Source organism: Lutra lutra, chromosome 14, assembly GCF_902655055.1.
Source record: "Lutra lutra chromosome 14, mLutLut1.2, whole genome shotgun sequence".
Taxonomy (NCBI): Eukaryota; Metazoa; Chordata; class Mammalia; order Carnivora; family Mustelidae; genus Lutra; species Lutra lutra.
Window position 1 is genome coordinate 14,484,098 of NC_062291.1, and position 21,290 is coordinate 14,505,387.

At 49.9% G+C, this 21,290-nt stretch overlaps 1 protein-coding gene across 15 annotated transcripts in view; it reads left to right on the forward strand.

Moving 5' to 3' along the window:
* The window catches only part of SGMS1 (sphingomyelin synthase 1), a 269,326-nt gene extending 249,317 nt beyond the window's left edge, over positions 1-20,009 (forward strand). For all 15 annotated transcript variants that reach the window (XM_047703349.1, XM_047703354.1, XM_047703351.1 and 12 more), the window contains 3 exons: positions 14,195-14,348; positions 17,507-17,673; positions 18,280-20,009. In XM_047703349.1, coding sequence (XP_047559305.1) covers positions 14,195-14,348; positions 17,507-17,673; positions 18,280-18,459 — 501 coding nt within the window. In that variant the 3' untranslated portion in view covers positions 18,460-20,009. The remainder of the gene's footprint in view (positions 1-14,194; positions 14,349-17,506; positions 17,674-18,279) is intronic.
* Positions 20,010-21,290: the final 1,281 nt, after the last annotated feature.

Here is a 21,290-nt window from a genome sequence, read left to right on the forward strand (position 1 = left end):
CATGCATCTCTCAGAGTAGAGACGCTTGTATGGGGAGCCTGTGTGAGCCCAACACCCAGATCCAGGAGCTCTCAACACTTGGCTGCATTTTCATCTCTCTCTCTCTCTCTTTTTTTTTTTTGGAACTATTTTAAAACAAATGTCAGACAATGTCATTTGATGGTTATGTGCTTTAGTAGGCATCTGAATCTGAATATTTTGGGCGTTTTATGGATAACTCTGATGCTGTTGGTATAGTCGAACATGGGCGATTCCTAGTTCATAGAATAGCTTGATTGTTTTAAAAATGCCTTTTTAAAAGAAGGGTTTGTATAAGTTAGGGGCCAAGGTCTTTGTGTTTAGTTGCTATGTCTCTTCAGTCTCTAATTCTAGGGCAGTCCTTTCTCTTTCTTTTCTTCTCCCCATCTGTAGCTCGCAGAGATCAGATGGGTGGTTCTGTGTAATAGCCCACATTCCGGATTTTCCCGTTTGATTCTTTGTCATGTCGATTAGCCTTTTTCTCTGCTCCATTTCCTCTCTAAATAGAAAGTGGGCTCTGGAGACCCCTCAGGCAGGAAGACTCCCCAGATGAGACAGGATGATTTCCGGAGGCGGGGGAGGCCGTGGAGGCCGTTGCTGCCCCTGGCCCGGCGGCCCAAGCCCAGGGAATCCACTGGCCAGTCCGGGCTAGTGGCAGAGGGAGAGGGAGCGCCAGAGGGGGGACCCAGAGACCCGGGGCTCAACGGTCAGGACCAAAGGGAGCCCCCCCGAGAGTCATCCCTGCCCAGAGGCTCCCTTCAGGGTCTCCCCACAGCAGCCTCCCCCTTGAACCATTGCCCAGTGAGGCGGCTTCTCAGCCGTATCTGTATCTTTATACAGGCTGAGTCACAGGAAGAGCAGAGGTCGGAGGCAGGGGCTCACACCCCGCTGGTCCCGCCATGTGGCTCTTGTGTTCGCTGCTCAGGGCCTCTGGGCCTTGGGGGGCAGCACAGCACTGTCCCAGGGAGTCCGAGAATGAGGGCGGCCACACATCAGGGGCTCTGTGGGTGCCGAATGGCACGTGGAGGTCAGAAGAGAAGCTGGTGTCCTCACCGTGCTCCATCCCCCATAACTGACCTGTCCCACGACCGACCTGTCGGTGACTGTTTGCTTCCCAGGCCCGCGTGGCGAGTTGGGCCGCACAGACCTTCCCTGTTGAAAACACTCGGTGAACTCGGTCCTGCCGTCCCGTTTGGCCCCGTCGTGGGCGCGTGTCATTCCTCCCCTGACGCCAGGCTCACGCCGTGCGACCGCGATGGAGCCGGGGCCAGCAGGCCGGTCGAGGAACCCCGAAGGTTGCTCCCGTTGCTCGTTCGTTCTTTGGCTGTCACCGCGCGCTTCACCCGACAGGATGTCGCGGTCATGGGAACTGAGGAGGGAGGAGAGCGGGGCCCTTTCCCAGCTGCGCTCCCGCTCCGGAGAGGAGCCACGGGGCAGCGGGCACGCTCACTTCCCACAGGAGTTTCTGGGCCGCGCTTGTCCTGTGGCCTGGGGACGCGGGACGGGCCTGCAGCGGGGGCTGCCGGGCTGTGTCGCCGGGGTTTGCCTGTTCCGCTCACCAGAGCTTCCCTGCGGGGAGCACGTGCACAAACCAGAGTGCACCTGCTCGTCGTCCCGGTCCTATTCTTTAGGATTCCCTTAAAAAAAAAAAAACCTAAGAAAACAAAAAACCGCAGAAGTATTTGAGAATTCTTCAGTGTTCTTAGCTTCCTGCAAGAAAGTTTTTTCTGTTGTAGCAAACTGCAAAAGGGGAGAAAAAACAAGCCACTTACCCTGGGCCTGGATCCAGACAGCCTGAGGCCGACGGGGGAAATAACTTTGGCTGTTTCTAGCTCTCATCTCCGTAGCTGCAGGAGTTAATCCGGGGCTCGGTTTAGAGTGAGGTTCTGTGGTCTCCATGGCGACCGTAGGTTTGCAAACCTTGGAACAGAGGGGTTTTCATCAGAGCAGGACACTGCACAGGGTGACACGGTGTTTTTAGTGCCTTGATCCTCCCGAGCTGGGAAGAGTCCCCGGAGGGCAAGGGCTATGTTTGGGCGGCCCCTGGGGTAACGGTTCAGCGGGACAGGAAAGCACCGAGTGAGGACAGAAGGGCCTTGTTGCCTCTCCTGCTGTCAGTCGTCCTCTGTCACCCGCATGGGAACAGTCAGGGCCTGTCCTGCACCCTGCAGCTGAGCGGTGCTGGTCCCCAGCCTCCCAGGTCTCCTCTGGGGCCTCCTCTCGGGCACCATCGCAGGCTTCGGTGGGGCGGGGGGTGGATCGGGGAAGGCCACACACTCTTGGGAACCACTCGAGCTCCCTGGTGCATTCTCAGGCTCTCCAGGTGCAGCGTGAATGGGGCAAGCTGCCCTCTGCGCTCTTGGGATTGTGATCAGCTGCCACCCTTATCAGCACTTTTTTTTTTTTAAGATTTTATTTATTTATTGGATGGAGATCACAAGTAGGCAGAGAGGCAGGCAGAGAGAGAGAGGAGGAAGCAGGCTCCCCGCCGAGCAGAGAGCCCGATGTGGGGCTCGATCCCAGGACCCTGAAATCATGACCTGAGCCGAAGGTAGAGGCTTAACCCACCGAGCCGCCCAGGCGCCCCCTTATCAGCACTTCTGTTGCTGGAACAGCTTCGTGTCATCCCATTCAAGTGTGTGGAACCTTAGTGGTCTATGCCTGATTTGACCTCATTTTCTGCTCGCCTCCCCATTTCTTACTGTCAGCATAACCTGCCTTTTTGTTTGTTCTCACTTCTGTTTCTTGCACAAATCTTCCTGAGCCTTCCCCTTCCCAGACCTCTTCTTTTTTTTTTTTTTTTTTTTTTAAAGATTTTACTTATTTGACAGAGAGAGAGAAATCACAAGTAGGCAGAGAGGCAGGCAGAGAGAGAGGGGGAGGAAGCAGGCTCCCTGCGGGGCAGAGAGCCCGACTTGGGGCTTGATCCCAGGACCCTGAGATCATGACCCGAGCCGAAGGCAGAGGCTTTAACCCACTGAGCCACCCAGGCGCCCCCCCAGACCTCTTCTTCACCTTCTTCTGTCTCTCTCCACAATTCTCTTTCTTTTTTCAGGGGCAAAAATAAATAGAAATATGCAAAATCATTTTTTCTCTCTCTTAAAAAGATTATTTTTTCCATTTTAAAGAAACTATAGGTTTATTATAGATACAGTGAAAAAATATAAAAAGAGGAAAATTTTTACCATCATTCCTGGCCCTGTTTACTGTTGATGCTTCTGCATATTTGTCCTTCGTGTACATTTGTCTTCTGCATTTCTGATCGTGCTGTTTGTACAGTTATTCCTGTTTCCTTATAGTTTACGCTTGATACATGCAGTTTTACCTGATTTTATAAACCTTCAACTTTCTAAATTTTTTTTTAAGATTTTATTTATTCATTTGAGAGAGAGAGACCAAGAGAGCTGTAGGGAGGAAGCAGGCTCCCCACTGAGCAGGGAGCCCGATGCAGAGCTCGATCCCAGGACCCTGAGATCATGACCCGAGCAGAAGGCAGAGGCTTAACCCACTGAGCCACCCAGGCGCCCCAACTTTCTAAATGTTTTTTTGTTTTGTTTTTTCCTGACTCTCAGGCTCCATGCCCAGCACGGCGCCTGATGCGGGGCTTGATCTCCCGACCCTGAGGTCATGACCTGAGCTGAAGTCAAGAGTCTGATGCTCAACCATCTGAGCCACCCTGGCACCCCCAAATGGTTTTACTGAAGAGCCATCACCAGGGGGACTCACTCTCCTAGATGGCAGGGAGATTGTAGATGATGCCCAAGCAGGTTGATTATCTCCTGAGCGAGTATTTCTAGAGAAACTGCCCTGTGTGGGGTCAATTTTGAGGATCCACAGATTTTGATACCACAGGTGTCCCCCTCCTGGGCACCCAGATGCCGTGACAGACCCGTGACCCAGCAGATCGCTCTGACTTGCCAAGCCCTGCCCATCACCTCATGTGGCACCCCCGGAGAGTGGCAGACACCACTGGGTGTCCACTGTGCCAAGGGGATGCCCTCTGAGCCAGATCTCAGAGGGACGAGCAGAAGTTTGCCGGGGGTAGTTGAGCAGAGGAGTGGGGAGAACAGGAAGGGTGTGGAGGGGGTCAAGGGAAGGGAGTGACCCTGGTGTGGGACCCTGTGGCGAGTGGCCAGAGCTAAAGCCGGAGAAGCATGTGTGGACAAACTTGAAAGGGTCTTGTCACCCTTCGTAAGATGTAGGCTGAAGGAAGCCAGGAGCGATTGGAGGAGAAGAAGGAGGAAGAGGTTGGGGTCATGTGTGTCCCTTAGAAGGACCCCTGCACATTACGGGAAGGACACTGGAGGGAGGATGGAGGACCCACAGTGATGCCAAATCCTGTGTTCCTGTTCCCTGCCACATGTGATTCCTGTTGCACTGTTGGATTCAGTCCTTCCGAGGGAGCCAGGGTGGGAGGGGGAGATGGTAGTTCAGGGATGCTCCACTGGCCTGTTGCCCCCCAGGTACCACGGGGGGCAAGCAGTGCGGCAAGGAGCTGGGCTGCTTCTCTGTTGTGTATGTGAGGGAAGCAGGTAAGGCTGTACCAGCGTGGGGGTGTGGACAGGGCAGAGAGCGCTGTGTCTGGGGGACATGGGACAGGGGACAGAGGTTTCCAACATGGCAGCAGCCATCGCGTGTGAGGAGGTCACCAGAGTCAGAAAGCATCCAGTAGGCATTCAGGAGCCTCCGAGATGGCGGTATGGATGTCTCTGTGAAACATTACCCATGTGTCACCCGCAGGTGGGTGGCTGGTGGGACTTGCATCCTGAGGGAGGGGCACTGGAGCTGCCTGGACATCACCAGCCCAGCCGTTTGCCCAGAAGCCATATTTCCTCCTGGGCAGGTTCCCACCGGCCAGCTTTGAGACGGTTGGAGGATCCTAGTGAGATAATGGCGGTAATTGATTATAATACTTTAGTAAAAAACCTTTTAAAAATTAGTGTTAAGGGCAGCTCCTAGATGGAAAAGAAATAGTAGAAACAGAAAATTACCATTTGCAGTGACTGCAGTAGTAATTCCAGCAGGAACCAAGAATGGGTGCCGAGGCCACTGAGTCAAAGGTTGGGGGCATCATATTTACGTACATTAAGAGAAACACAAATTAGGGCGCCTGGGTGGCTCAGTGGGTTAAGCCTCTGCCTTCAGCTCAGGTCATGATCTCAGGGTCCTAGGATCGAGCCCCGCATCGGGCTCTCTGTTTAGTGGGGAGCCTGCTTCTCCCTCTCTCTCTCTGCCTGCCTCTCTGCCTGCTTGTGCTCTTTGTCAAATAAATAAATAAAATCTTAAACACACACACACAAATTGCTGATTAATTATAGAGGGACAGAGATGTGTATTCATTGGAGAAATCTGGCAGGTGCTTCCATAGTCAAGTGACCAAACCAGTCACAGGCAAATGGTATCAGATGCTTTTCAGTGCGATGTGCTAAGGAGGACACACCATTTCTGTAATAGTCTTGCCAGTCACATCAACTTGGCCTTGAGCACAAAAACAATCCAATGAAACAAAATCAAGGGGCATTCTATAAAGAAACTAGACTGGACTCTTCAGAAATATCAGGGTCTAAAAGCAAAGGCCATGTCAAGAAGCCCTGAGATGTGTTCTCTGGCTGGACCCTGGATTGGGGTATAGATGCTTTGAAGGATGCACTGAGACCCTCGGGAGCCTGAGTCAGGATGTCTGCAGACTGCGATCCTCGGGCCTCCATGTTACACATTGAGGCTCGTGGCCATGGAAGACGACGTCCTCGCTTTTACATACGGCGTGAAGCATCCTGGTATATCCAGCTTGTCCTCACCTGGTCCAGGAGAGAGGAGAGGGAAAAGAAAGCCGATGTAACAAAATGCTGATAATCGATGAGTCCAAGTGAAGGGTCTGGGGCCGTTCATTGTACAGACAATACCCGCCCACGGTGGCTCCGTGCTTGCGGTGCTGGGAAAGCCATGCGCATTCAGTGGAAGCCGTGCCTCAGCTTGCGTGAAATGCATGTCCTTTCCTGGGCTAGCAATCCTTTCTGGTGAGGCTGGAGCCGTGGCGCCTGGGCAGCCACTCTGCTTCTCACCGGGGGTCCGTCCTCAGTGTCGTGCGTGAGGCAGTCAACACTTGGTCATAAACTGGGCTTCGTGTTAGATGGTTTTGCCCAACTGTAGGCTAACATGAGCGTTTTGAGCATGTTTAAAGTCAGCAGGGTGGGGCGCCGGGGGGCTCGGTCCGTGAAGCCTCTGCCTTCAGCTCACGTCACGATCCTGGGGTCCCAGGATCAAGTCCCATGTCGGACTCCCTGCTCAGTGGGGTGTCTGCTTCTCCCTCTCCACCTCTCCCTCCTTTCGTTCTCTATCTCTAATTAATTAATTAAAAAAAAAGTTAAACTAAATCTAGAATAAAGTCAGCAAGGCTGAGCCATGAGCTTTACTGGGTTGGTTATGTGATGTATTTTTGACTTAGGTTATTTTCAACTCACTATAGGTTTATTGGGCTTTGACACCATCAAGTCGAGGAAGAGCTGTACCCTGTAGATCCAGAAGTTTCCTAACAAAAATCTGAGGGAGCTCTTTTAAATTTTTTAAATTAAATTTAAATTTAAAATTTTTTTAAATTTTTACTTCATGAACAGGTAGGGTGAAAGGATCTCTCAACACTTGAAGCAAAGATAATTTTGTTAAAGAAAGAGGTAATCATGCCTTTCTACAGTACTAGATTTCTTCAACGGGACAGGCAGAAATTTGGGTGAATGGAAATCCATAGCCAACTTGGAGATTTCATGAAGTTTTGATAAGTCACCTTACGAGAGGTCATGAAAAAAATATTAAAGGTTTTACTCGGGGGCTGAGGGGAAGGGAGGCTGGTTGGGGATTAGTGTTTCATGGCTGATAATTGTAGAGACATCCCTCCCCCAAAATAAAAAAGCCAGCCTAGTAGAAGAATGGACGGATACGTTTGATAACGGAGAGGTTACAGGGAGCTAAATCCTTCGGGGCTTAATGGAGGGAAAAGTCGTTTCTAAAGTTGCATATATGAGTTCTAAGAGGATGTCTGTATTCTCAGACATGAAATCTCTGTACTTCAGACCAGTCTACGTGAATATGATATTTGTGGGTGAGACAAAATCTTCCCAGGAATGAGGTAGTTCCCACGTGGAGGAGGAGTTCAGAAAAGCTTCTCGTGACCCTGGGTGAGAATCTGGAAGGGCCGCCTGTTCAGGGAGCATGCCCCGGTTTCGCATGCTGGCTACCAGGCACGGAGCGCTCCCTGAAGGGCTTGGGGTTGGGGTGCTGCCATCAGATGGGAGAGCACTTGATGACGTCAGTGGTCGCTTTGGGTGGTGAGGGCTGAGGGCGGGGGGGGGGGGTTCTTGCCACCCACTAGGTGGGAGAAATGGGAAGCTAGAATGGGCAGGGCATTTGTCCAGAGCCCCTGGACGCTCTAGCCTGACCTGGGTCTTGGGTGGGCTGTGCACTCCTCGCTGCTTCCCGACAGCAGACTCGGAGACACTTGGAGCACTTAGAGCTTCGCTCCAACATGGGGCAGAGCAGAGCAAGCAGAGTTCAAGTCCAGGTGGGAGCACCTTGTTTGAGGAGGCGCGAAATGCATCATCGGTGCAGGAAGGAGTTCCCTGAGAATAACATCTGTAGGAATGGGAAAGTTTTTTCTTAATAGGAAAAAAAAAACACTCAGTGGTTGGGTCGGGGGTAGGGGAGGTGATCATTACCAAATAGTGGTGTGCACCTGCGTCTCAGTGACGTTTCGTGAGAACGGCAGCAGCCTGGGGATACCTTCGGCATCCGTCACTAGGCGAGGCGTTTGCAGCAACACTAGGCTCTCTGTTGGGACGCAGAGGCAGGCTTGCTGAGGTGAGAGGAAGGATCTGGATCTGATCCCTGGCGACTCACTGCGTGAAGTGGAGAAAGAGCCTCTCTGTTTATTTGCTTATCTGTAAAATGGACATAACTTCTGCACCAACCACCTGACAGCCTTGGGAGGAGAGGACGAGAGAATTAATGGGAAAACTCTGTCGTAAAGTTGGAGTCTCTGTACAGGCGAAAGCTGATATGTTTTCTAACTTAAAACCACCCCACCACTCCCTGTCAGGCGAGAGTGAGGAGGTCTGAGAGCTGGTGAGAGGCACAGGTATGAAATGATGAGGCCGCTGTGGTCCCCAGAGCATCCGTCCGGCTCGTGAACACACTCCCTGTCCCGTGAGGGCAGCACGCAGTGTGTGCCTCTCCATGGCAGGCTGCCCAGGACGGGTCGACGTGGGGTTCCACGGGTCCCTCTGTTCCTCGAGGCTGGGTTCCTTAGCGGGTGTGGACTGCTGTCCGCCTGTTTCCGAGCAGCTCTCTGCGCACAGATAGATTTCTGTATGGCAGTGAGGTGGTTCTTCAGGAATAAGACAGAAAGTTCCTTGCCCTGGTGATAGTAGGTGGATTCACTGAATGAGTGAATGTGTACTTGGGGAGAGAGCTGCCTGGTCATGACTGTTGTGTGGGGCGTGACAGCAGGATGTCACCTCTGTGAGGTCCTGGGCTGCTCCAGGAAGTTACTTCATGTAGATCCAGGTCCTGGTTGGTGCAAGCTGGGGAGATGGGGGTGGCCCGGCAGGGTGTGGGTGGGGTGCAGTGTTCCAGAGGGTTCGCAGATGGTGTCCGGGACCTTGGGCCCCCTTCCCAGCTCTGAGCAGCCAGGGAATAGGACCTGCTGTGCTGACCTCCCAGGGCTCCTGGGGAAGGGGCGGGGAAGGTACACGAAAAGTGTCTGCTCCACGGCTCACCTTTAACCCTTTCACAGTTGTACCAAAGCCACACTGATCTATGCAGCATGGTTGGATGGGATTTCGCTGCAGGTTTCCCCTCTGGGGCCGGTAGGGGGTGAAGCTCGGTGCGTGTCCCTGCTCTCCACGTGCAGTCTGCGGGGCCATCTGCAAACTGAGTTACCGTCAGCGCGCTGTGTTACTTGGCACTGAAGAGAACACTGGGTTTTCTGGGGTTTTTATGTTTTTGTTTGTTTTTACAAACCGAAGGCTCCCTGGTTTCTAACTGTGCTCGAGTGGTCTGTGTTGGTAAGAAGTTACTCTCTTGCCTGGGCTTTCTTTCATTGCCTTGTTCTTGCTTAAGCATTTGGCCAGTTTACTTAATTTGTGAGCCATTCATTAGATACTGAAGAAAATGGCTTGATTTTCACCAAAAAATGACCTTTCTCTGTCCCTAGGAGACCATAATTCATGTAGTGGTATAGATCTGAGATCTCCTTTCACAGCCTTGTAGTGTCCACTGAGAAAGTGATCATGTGACTGTCCTGCCGAACGTCTCTGCTTTCAAAAGTGAACATTCAGAAGCCTTCTCCTGGGGGGGCGCACACTCCATGCTGTTCCCCCTGAATCCAAATCAAAACCACTAGGCAGAATGTACGGAGCAGTGTTTTGAGGACTCTAGAAGATAGTAGCAGGCAGATTGGGGAAGGAAACCAAAATGAGAAGTGGGAGAGATAAGCCATGAGTTTCCTGTTTTTTCCCTTCCATATGTCCCGCCTGCATGCCAAGGCCACCTGAACCGCAGAACGGCAGACTTCCAAAACAGTCCCTCTCTTTCCAGCCCAAGGAGCAGGAGTGGAAGTCCCTTGGGGACAGAGACTGGGAGGAATCCTACCATCTTCCCTGCAAACCTGTGAACGTATGGAATGTACATTCTAGACTTTTTAAAAAAACATAGTTGATTATCCCAAATGTGTTGTCCTGTCCTCCATAGTTGAAAATGTTTGTGAAATACACTTACTGCACAAGCATTGTAAACTTATTCTTTCATAATTTATTAAGCAGATACAGGGGCGCCTGGGTGGCTCAGTCCATTGAGCGTCTGCCTTCATCTCAGGTCACGATCCCAGGGTCCTAAGATCAAGCTCCGCTCAGCGGGGAGTCTGCTCCTCCCTGTCCCTGTGCCTGCTGCTTCTGCTCACGCGAGCTCCCTCACTCTCAAATGAAAAATAAAAGATCTTTAAAAAAAAAAAAAAACAAGTACAGCCAGCCTAGTTCAGTGCCTTTGAGTCCCTGTAGTGCAAGCCCAGTGCATCCCCGAAGATTCTGTACATTTCCGTATATCCCAGAGTTATTTCCCGGGACTCCCAGTGTTTTCAGAACGGGTGGGGCCTGGGCCTGGACTAGCCAGGGGACAGCTAGCTAGCTAGCTTTTACTGGGTGCATTATTTCCAGTTTGTTGCTTTTATAAATAGTATCACAGTGTTTGTGCGTAAAGCTTTCTCTCCTGTTTGGGGTCATATCTTGGAGGTAGACTTCTAGAAGCCGTGTATGGGGGTCCCAGGCCATGCCGTTCATGTTGCTGGTCAATAACGATGATGAGTTTTGCGGGGGACTTCGCCAATCGTAATAAGGCTGTGAGTCCCCAGGCTGTTGGTGAGGAGGTTATGGCTTAGACTGATCCACCCCCCGGGGCTCACACTGCTGAGTGGCGAGTGAGCCCCTCTGCCTGCTCCCGTGAGCCCCCGGCAACCGCAGCCAGCATGTCCCCTCCTCCTCACCCACCCATCTGAGATGGGTGACCCTGTGCCTGCCCTCGCAGTGGCCGGCTTCTGTGAGCTTTGCTAACTTGACGCGGGATGTCCATTTGTATTTCTGTTTGTTTGACAGACTTATCTGCCTCCAGTGGCTCATACCCCTTTGTCCACTAATAAACTGTGTTTCCCACCAGTCTGATTCTCACTTGATTTATGTGTGTGATGCACAGGGAAAAAAATGGTAACTTGTTTCTGCTGCTGTTGTTTTGCAGTTTGTTTTTTAGTTTGTTTGCTTTTTTAAACATCATTAAAATGTTTTACGTGGCTGTAACTATCTATCTTCTTTTCCTGTTGCCCACTAAGCTTAAAGAGACTAGCCCCCTTGCAGAGACCTGACCGACGGGAAAAGATAGTTTTAAAAGAAAGCTTAGGAGTTTTAAGGGCACTTGTAAGAAATGCAGCATTAATTTCTGGGTTGTTTTTTTTTTTTTCTTGGTGTTATGTTTTACTTATAACGTCTCCCTCTTCCCTACATGTACAGGTTCCCCACAAGTATTTTCATGCTAAAACGGGAGGGCACATTATGGGATGATGGTACCCGAGAAGAGGATTTCTAGTGTAACAAACAGAGTTTTAGAAGGACAGGCTAAAATAATATAAAACGAAAAGCTGTCTAAGCTTTTTTGGCCATCATTCTCCTCTTTATCCATTGTTGTGACAGAACTGGGCCAAACTTTCAATCTAAACTTTAAAAAAAGTGTCAGCACGTTTATACATGTATACAATCTAAAATATAAAATGGTTCTGCAGACGTTGTTAGGAAAAACATTAGCTGCCCCCCACCCCAACCCTGATCCAACTCCAGCCCATGTTCCTAACACACTTGCAGCTCTTTTAACTGAATCTAGTAGTGGTTACCTTCATATTTTTTCACTCTTACAGGTGCGTGCGTGTATGTGTGTGTAAGTGACGTGGCAGTTCTGTTTATTTTTCTGGTGGCAATCTTAACTGACCTCTGGTGAAGGCTGGGACTGAGGTTCCTCGGGGCCCCAGCCCCAGTTCGGTGCCTTTTCTGCCCTGCCCTGTCCCACCACGGCCGTCACACTTCTGTCTCCTCTTCCCCGTCTAGTTTTCTCTTCTTCTTTTCTTTCTTTTTTTTTTTTTTTTTTTTAATCATTTGACAGAGATCACAAGTAGGCAGAGAGGCAGGCAGAGAGAGAGAGGAGGAAGCAGGCTCCCCGCTGAGCAGAGAGCCCGATGCAGGACTCGATCACAGGACCCTGAGATAGTGACCTGAGCCGAAGGCAGAGGATTAACCCACTGAGCCACCAGGCACCCCTAGTTTTCTCTTCCAATTTAGCTCCATACTAGCTCGGTGCTTGCACTATTCGTGTGTAAATGCTCTTTGTTGGCTACTCATGCGGGTCCTGTAATTACTTTTCTGCCCATTTTCTGTTCCCTGTAGTGTTACTTGCTTCTTGTTTTCTTAATGGTCTGTGTGCACAGTCATTGCCACGTGGGGGCTCCTCATTCAGGGCTGTCAGAGGCAGGGGTCGACAACACTCTGTTGGTGTCGCCTCCCCGAGGACGACGGTCCCACCTCCCGACCCGCCCCCTGTGCTGTCCCTGCTCACAGCCCCTTGGCTCTCCCCTCACTGGCGTTCCAGCGGGTCCTGTCTCTTCTTTTTTCTGCATTTACTCCTTTGCTTTACGGAGCGTATCTTTGTAATTCCCTGAAAACAAGAGTCCGTAGGTGGTAGATATTGTGAAATCTTGTGTGTGCACAAATGGCTTTGATTTATCCTTCACTGTAGGGCCAGTTAATAATATGGCTGGGTATAGGATTCTAAGTTGGAAATCATTGTCCCCCAGAATTTGGGGGCATTCTTCCAGAGCCTTCTGTTCTCCAGTATTGTTTTGGAAAAAGCCTGACTCCTGGTGCTTGCTTGAAGCTTGTTTTTAACGTCTGGAGGCGTTAGGGTCTCCTGCAGTGGGTCTGTTTGCTGCTGTCAAGCTACACGTTCACTGACCTTCTGGATGTGGAAATCCATTTCTTCTGTGTGGTGTGTTCGACCTGCCGTCCTAACTCGAAATCCGGATTCCTGTTGTTAAAGGGAAATTGTAGTAAAACAGTATTTCCCAAAGCCTGGAATACCATCAGTGAGATGCTGGAAAGGATCATGGTGATTATTAAATTGAGCAACTAACCGGACTTTTAAAAAGTGTGCTGACAAGCATAAAATACAGGCAGGCACACATTTCATTCGACAGAGCAAATAAAAATTGCAGTGAGTGAGTCATTGAAGCCACTGACAACTCCCGTGTGCGGCCCAGACGTGTGCCGGAGACGGGTGGGTTATGTATGGACTCTTCTCACTCTCACGGAAAGGGAAGAACGTGCAGTTCTACCCACGTTACGCGAGAAGACTGAAGGCACGTCCTCCTCAGTCCCTTGTCTCCATTGGGCCACCGAGTGTCGTAAACCAAAGTCTTCTTGCACATGAGGGCTCCAGTCTCCAGCGCTCTCGCTAAGTGAGCGGAACAGTTGTCCCCAAGCCAAGTACCGGAAGTTTTCCCAGATGTTTTTGGTAGTGTATCCGTCAGTGACTCTCCCTCTGTCAGTGTGATTTTGAAAGTTGGGTTAGCGTCTGCTGAAACGTGTTGTAGAAAGTGCTAGCAGTTTCTAAGGAATGTTCTGAAGCCACTTGCTTCATCACAAGGCCCGTACCCCTCCTGAGTCTGTCTGGGGAACGGCGGACGTTGAGCAGCAGACTTCACGGGGGTTCTTGTGTCCCTCGGCGTGAGCTCCTGACGGCAGGGCGCTCCTGGGCATCTCCTCTGTGCTCAGCACCCACACCGGGCACTTCTGTGACCACAGGTGAGGGAATGAACGCTGAAGCGGCCTCCCCGGGGTTAGCATCGGGTCCCAGAGGCTCAGGGCTCTGTGTCACACTGACTGTCCCCGCCTCCTGCTTCAGACACCCGTCCCGAGTCTGGGCTGTCCCTAGGGCTTCTGACCCCCCAGCTATACATTGGAGGTTCCAGGGGACCCTGTCCTCCAGTTTGATTAACTTGCTAAACGTTGCTCACAGGACTCAGGAGAACATGTTAACTTACCAGATTTCCAGTGTGTTCAAAGAGGATGTGACTTAGGATGCTCTGGCGAGGTGTGTGGGTAGGGTTCAGCGCTTCTGCACTCTGTCCGGATGCACCGCCCCCCAGAGCCCTGTGTCTTGACTTTTCACCAACCTGGAAATTCTCTGAACCGTCATCTTCTGGGTTTTTGCTCAGGCTTCATTCTGTAAGCCGGGTGGATGAGGCCGTTGGCCACGGGTGACCACCTCCGCCTCTAGGCCCTCCCCGCTCCTCAGAGGTCCAGCCCCCTGGGGGTCTGGTCGTCTCTCCTGGCATCCAGCCCCCCTTCTTGGAGGCTTGGAGTCACCCCATTGACGTGCACGCTGATGTGCAGAAAGCGGCTTTTGGGGAGTCACCGAAGAAAGACACCTTGATGTCAGGAAATTCCCAAGGTTGTGCCAGGAGAACAAAGTCAGAGACCACATCCGTATTTCTGACTAGAAATCACCGTGTCACAAAGCCAATTCCTGACAGTAGCCATCGTGGCACGCTTCCATGAAGACCAGTAACGAGTCTTGTTTTCTCTTCTCCCACCAGCTTTTTGGAGACTGGGAAGCGCAGCTGCGGAGAATCATGAAGCTCATCGCCGGCGGTGGCCTCTCCATCACCGGCTCCCACAACATGTGTGGGGACTACCTGTACAGCGGGCACACCGTCATGCTCACGCTCACCTACTTATTTATCAAAGAGTGTAAGTCATGACCCCTGCCATCGCCCCTGGTGTCTTTGGACTCTCCTGTGGGAGGCCAGGCCCTGGTGTCCCCACAGTGGCCCCCAGAGTGACCTGTGTGTGTGTGGAGGGGGTGACTTGTTCCCTCAGGTGTCGGAGTAGCATTGGGGGTGCATTCGAGCCGCTGGAAGGAGCCAGAAGGACATCTTCCTGGGACCACAGGCAGCCCGTGTTGGGCCGGGTTGGACGTTCTCAAGCTCCTGGCTCCCCACTAAGCGCAGGGACGGAAGGGGCACAGTGACGTTCCTCATAGAAGCCGTGGGCTCGGGACACTAACTGAGGCAGGCACTGAATGAGAAATTCCCTTTAAAAAATGTACTTAAAATGTTTTATTATGAGACATAGAAAAAATAATACTAAATATGCCCCCATCCACTGCTCAGACTTAATAAACAGTGGCATTTGCCGTTTCGGTTTCGTTTAACCCATTAAAAAGCCAATAGAAGGTAACTAGGTGATGAAGGTCTCTCATTCCTTCCCCTCCTGTTTTCCTCTGTCGTTTCCGTCATGTTTTGGTGCTTGCGTGTCATGGTTTGATGGTTTGTCACATCTGCTTGATGGTATTATGTTCTCTCTGGTTTTTCTCCACTTGTCTTGACTCTGGTGATGTAGGTGGGACATGAGGCTCTGGCTCATCGTAACGAACCATGGGCTGTTTATTTTTCTCCTTGTAGAAACTGCAGGTGTTCTCAATATTTTACTGTTAAAAAACCGTCTCTCAATGAGCATTAGACAGTTTCCGTGAAGAACAATGAGGAGACCCGGGCTGCCAGACCTCGGAGGAGGGACGCACGCATTGCAGTCTGGACGTGTCTTGGGAGTGAGCGCATGGCACCGTTCAGAGCATTGGGTGTGGTTGGAATTCAGAGCGGTGGTAGTAGTGAGAAGCCACAGATGAACCGATCAGTAGGAAGCAGATCATGGAGTGCACCTTGAACCCCGAGAAGGAGTCTGAACTTTGGTTCTCTCACACACAGTGGCCATGCCGTCCCGTTTCTCCCTCAGAGAAGGAGGATCCCCTGCTGGGACGGGTGCAGGGTGGGTGGAGGGGGCCGGGCTGGAGAGCAGGGCGGGAGTGGGTCACTGGCTGCTGCCGTAATCCAGGGAAGACGTGGGGTGTCCTGAGCCCCATTGGTGTTGGCATTGGTGAGATGTGGAGGGAATGGAGAAAGGTCAGTGGAGAGCCCGCATAGAGCAAGGTTGGATAGGAGCATGGGAGACCACTGAAGAAGCAAGGCTTGAGAGCCCAGTTTGGGTCTTTTTTTTTTTTTTTTTTTTTAAGATTTTATTTATTCATTAGAGAGAGAGAGAGAGAACACACAAGCAGGGGGAGGAGCAGGCAGAGGGGCAGAGGGAGAAGCAGGCTCCACCTCCCAGCAAGGAACCTGACATGGATCCCAGGACCTGGAATTGTGACCTGAGCCGAAGGCAGACTCTTCTCCAGCTGAGCCACCCAGGTGCCCTAGGCCAGCTTTGGTCTTAAACTGAGATAGGGAAGACAGGAGAAGAGGAGATGTGCTTCAGGGCACTGGGAGAGGGAACGTAGGTGTTCTTCTGCTTACTCTTGGCATGTGACCAATTCTCACAGCTTCTGTTTGGAACCCTCAAGGCGCCATCTTGCCCTTGTGCTGGGGTGAGCTGGCCATGGAAGTGGGGGCCGGCAGGCCTGGTGTAAGCACTTGGGGAAGCGCTCCTGCCCCGTGCTGGTTGTACTGCAGTAGAGGCTAAGCCTTATCCTTGAAGGAAACCCAGGGTGCTACATAGGGAGACTGGGAAAACTGGGGTCACAATCACGGATTTTGAGTCCTGGTGCTATCATGAGCTCTGTGACCATGGGGCCCACCTTTGACCTCTCTAAGGCTTGGTTTCCTCAACTTTTGAATGAACTACTGGTAGCCACTCTCTGGCTGAGGGAGAGGAGAGGTGGTAGGAATGAAGATAAGCAGCATATACAGACTCCAGCAGAGTTGCGTGAGGAATTGTTGTGTTGTTAGGGTGCAAATACAGATTCTTCTGGGACTGGACTATAGAGCCCCCTCCCCTGCCCAGCCACTCCCTTTAAAGCCGCAAACCTCCCTTCCCCTTCTCTGCTTCTGATCCTGCTTCTCCTGTTTAGCTTTTTAATTTTTTCTTGGCATTTCACATCTTCTGACATAGTGTATACTTTACTTATTTACTGTAATTGATTTGTATCATTTCTCCTCCATACTGGGAAGGGATCTGCCCACGGGGCAAGTTCTTTGCCTGTTTTGTTCGTTCATCTCAGTAGCTAGAGCATCTCCCCTCCCAAGCACATAGAAGATGCTTGGTAAATAGTGGTTAAACGGAGGACTAGTTCGTGGACCCCATACGAATCCAGTAAATGTGAACTTTCTCCCCCTGGGGTGGGGAGGATGGATCACATGCAGATGTTCGTGCATAAAACGTCAGACCCTCTTCAGCCCATGCTTCGAGAATACAAGGCTGGAAGGCCTGCGCTTGCAGAGATATTGATGCTTCCGCTAGGGGGCTTCCAAATCGGGGTTTGGACAGGTATTTATTTGACCCTGCCCTGCCTTGAAGGCACTTGGACCCAAATCCCCAGGCATCTGGATCCTTTCTTATTCCCATTTGAGAAATGGAAATCTCAAAGACCTCCAGGTTAGGGGATGGTCCCAGAGCTTGGAAAGCAGATAAGACAGTTCTGTCAATCATGACTGCCCCCATATAAGTCCCCATATAAGGGTCTCCGGACCACTGGTATTGATTTTTGTTGAGAGCGTTAATTCCAAATTATTCACAAGTAAATTGACTTAAATGTCGGTGGGCTCTTTTTTCTTTCTTTCTTTCTTTCTTTCTTTCTTTTTGGATAGAACATGATGTATCGTCCTGTCTTTTGTCCTTTGAAGCTGTATTTATGATAATACAAGCAAGTGCTAACCTGACAGAAATTACAGTCTGATCAAATCATGAAATACGTGGCTGCCATTCTTACCTTGGTTACAGAGAAGCAAAAGCCCTTAGATTTGCTGCCACATGACGTGTTTCCGAAAGGAGAGGTCCACGTTGCTGGGTAGTGGGGTGGGTGCCCTTAGCGGCGCTGGGACAACGGGGCCACCGTGAATGTCTTGTCTTCGCAGACTCCCCGCGACGACTCTGGTGGTACCACTGGATCTGCTGGCTTCTCAGCGTGGTTGGGATCTTCTGCATCCTCTTGGCGCACGACCACTACACTGTGGACGTGGTGGTGGCCTACTACATCACCACGAGACTCTTCTGGTGGTACCACACGATGGCCAATCAGCAAGTGAGTGTCCTCTTCTCACAGGGTCTCAGCCTCCCTGCCCACCTCCCAGGCCCAGTGGTGCACATACCATTTACAGACAAGCGTTGATTTCTCTCCGAGGGGTCGGCATCTCAGGTGGGGTTGTCCTTCATGATGCCGGCCCACTGGAGAATAAAAAGTGACCAGGGAAGGTGTGGGTGCAGCACCACAGACATGGCGTCCATCCAGCACTATGCCCCGTCTTCTCCCCAACCCAGACAAATGTCTCAGCTGTGCCCACCCAGTCTCCATCCCCCCGCCAACTGAGTACAGAACGTCCATTGCAGGGAAGTCACCGAAACCCTGACTGGAGGATACACTGATGGCTGCGAGATGGCGTGAGGCTCGTGTTGTCCATGCGCTCGCAGAATTGGCGTAGTTCTCCTGCTGGGCTGGGGCCCAGTTAGCAGAGTGCATGTGACAACATGTGTGTGTCACCAGGCACGTGGGGAGTCTCTGGGGTCCTTTGCGACCTGAAAAGGGACCATCCAGACTCCAGGTGGAGGGTGGTTAGGAGCATGCGTGTTCCTCTTGGGGCTGGGGCAGTGGCGTGTGCCCCCTGACTTAGGTTTCCTGTCCTTCTCCCAGGTGCTAAAAGAAGCCACCCAGATGAACCTGCTGGCTAGGGTGTGGTGGTACAGGCCGTTCCAGTACTTTGAAAAGAATGTCCAAGGAATCGTGCCTCGCTCGTACCATTGGCCCTTCCCCTGGCCAGTCGTCCACCTCGGCAGGCAAGTCAAGTACAGCCGCTTGGTGAGCGACACGTAACGGCGCACGAGGCGGGCAAGCGAGGAGCTGTCTGAAGTGCTAGAACTGCACAAGAGAAGATGCCATGAACACACCTCCCTGACCCCGTTCTCCTTCAGCAGTTCCCTTGACTTAACCTATTGAGTTACCTGGTCAGCACTGTGATCTTTTTTTCTCTCCAAAGGACCTGCGTTGGACAACAATAAAGAAAATCTAACCTATCATGCACTGTACACATTTTCCTGTTCATAAGTTTGGGATTTCCATAACCTGCGACCACCATGTTCCTTTGTATATGATGCAACAGCATAAATGTAAGCTTTTATATCATCAGTTCTGGTCTTTCCAGGCACATCTGGAAATAAAGCGTATTATTTTCTTGGGAAAACATACTTTTCATATCTCTTGCCCCAAAGATTGGGCTGTAAGCCATTTTCTAGCAAATGTCTCTATGAAGGTTTCTAAGTACCTGAATGGGGTTCGATTCTGAAATCTTTCTACCTGTTGCACCGATATTCAAATAAAAATGACAGACACAGAAAGGTTCGGTAACTTTGGGTTTTGTAAAAATCAGCAGAGAGAGTGTGTCAAAAAGTGCAAAAAAAAAAAAAAAAAGATTCTGTTATAAAGTGATTTTCTAAGTATTTCCTAACTTTATTTTTCAAAATAATGTTATGAAAACCAAATTTAAAGATTTTTACATGTCAGAGAGAAGAGAGTTAAAATTTAAAAATGCTTCTTGGGAGAGAAATTTGTCTATGTTTATAGTGCCTTTCTTGTCTTGATTGTATGGTCAGTAGGCAATCTTAAATGTTTTTATTTAAAATAAAATATTCCATGGAAATATAAATGTATGTATACACTACTAAATTTTGCATTTATAGCTAAATTAAATCAGAAGACTGCTTATGGTTTTTAAATCGCTATGAATTAGAGGATGGGGGAGTTAATTAGAAAGTCAGAGCCTGTTCCCATATTGTGAGCAGGTGGCAATGACACATATACCACTTAAATTATTTTATCATCTATTTGGTAGTTCGATTTTAACTATACAATGAAAACAGCCATGAAAACTTTGTTTTTAAAAAGAGAGTTTTGAAAATGATCACTTAACTAAAACTTGAAAGCTCTAAATTAGTTATCCGTACTCTTATGACAATTTTGTTGGTGAACAACAAAACAGAGATCTATTTCTTTAAAATATATTTGTGCAGAAACTGCATGTAACTCGAAGTTTTACTCCCAACATGAGTATGTTTGGGGAAGTATTCTCTTCTATACTTGCCAATGTGGAGAACAAAATAGTTTTTTAAGAATGAAGAAGTATATATATCCATTCTGTATTTTACGCGGCAGAATTATCTTCCGTAGGGTTTTTTTGTGAATTCACAAGGTGATATTTGTATTGTAAAACAATAATGGTGAAGGAAATAAAAAAGGCTTTTAAAATTTTGTTTGTTTTAAATATTTGTAAAGTTATTATTCCAGAGAGTACACTGATATCTTAACGGCTTACCTAGATCATAAATTAATCAAAATGCACTTTTTAATAAAACCTGATACTTAAAATAGATGGCTGTTATTTCTAATGTGTTCACATCCTTCCTGGAAGTCATCGACAGAGTCATTAAAGCAGAGGTAAAATGCTGCGTTTTGGATCTAGGGTTTATTCTGAGACAGGGCCTGTGGCAATTCTGTTTCTATCCCCTTAAGGTTTCTGAAAGCGTACGAGTGTCTTTGCAAACATACATAGACAGAATGGAAGGTGAGTTAAATTTGAGCTGTTGGCTAGAGATGTCAAGCTGGTGAGGTTTCCTGCGTGGGACTCTGGACGTATGTCTCCGTCAGAACGCAGGATGGCCTCTGGGGAGGCCTGTTGACCAGAATTCTGGGATGGGTCTTTCGCTGGTACAGCCTTTCCCCCGACCTTGACTGTCAAGCAGGTGCGGCGCATCAAAGGGGAAGGAAACTTGAGGAATGAAAATGAAGTATTGGGACATGTTAAAAATTGGATCTTTTCTTCCTGAATCAAGTAGTTAAAAAAAAAAAAAATGACGACCACAGGTTTGTATCCTACCTATGTACTAAAAAACTTCATGCCTGACTGCCCTGGTTCATGAATGGACGTATCCCATGGCTCCCCTATCTGCAGATCCAGGAAGGACAGAGAAATCTCCTGTTCTAGAGAATCATAGTCCACTTGATAATGCCTGTCTGGTTGCGGACGTGCACGTTTTTGTCCTTCCATTTACTAAGACGAAGCCCTGGACGGTGGCTCCTTTGTTCGGCTCTTTACGAGGAGGACATTTTACGTGTGTTATCTTGTTAACCCCAACAAAAACCATGAGGTTAGAAGTTATTACCCCATCTTGCAGGAGGGGACTGATTGGAGTTCCAGTTTCCACCTTCTCTCCAGCACCCTGTGCTCCCCCAAATGCTGTTGAGTGTTCATAAATTCTATAGGGTCAGGGTCAGCAGTGAGAGAATCGGCGCTTACCCTGGTAAAGCCAAGCGGGACGCCTCTTACTATGAACCGCATCATAGGAAATCCATGTCACAAGCTGAGAGACTAATTTCTTAACTGCTAAATGGTTTATTTGGATCCCAAATACCTGATAAATGGGATCAATAGCTCATAAACTTTATAAGATAAAATGAGGATCCCTGTTGGCTTTCATTTGACCTTCATTATACAGACAATCAACCAGGAGGGGCGCCTGGGTGGCTCAGTGGGTTAAGCTTCTGCCTTCGGCTCAGGTCATGATCTCAGGGTCCTGGGATCGAGCCCCTGCATCAGGCTCTTTGTTCAGCGGGGAGCCTGCTTCCCCCTCTCTCTCTGCCTGCTTCTCTGC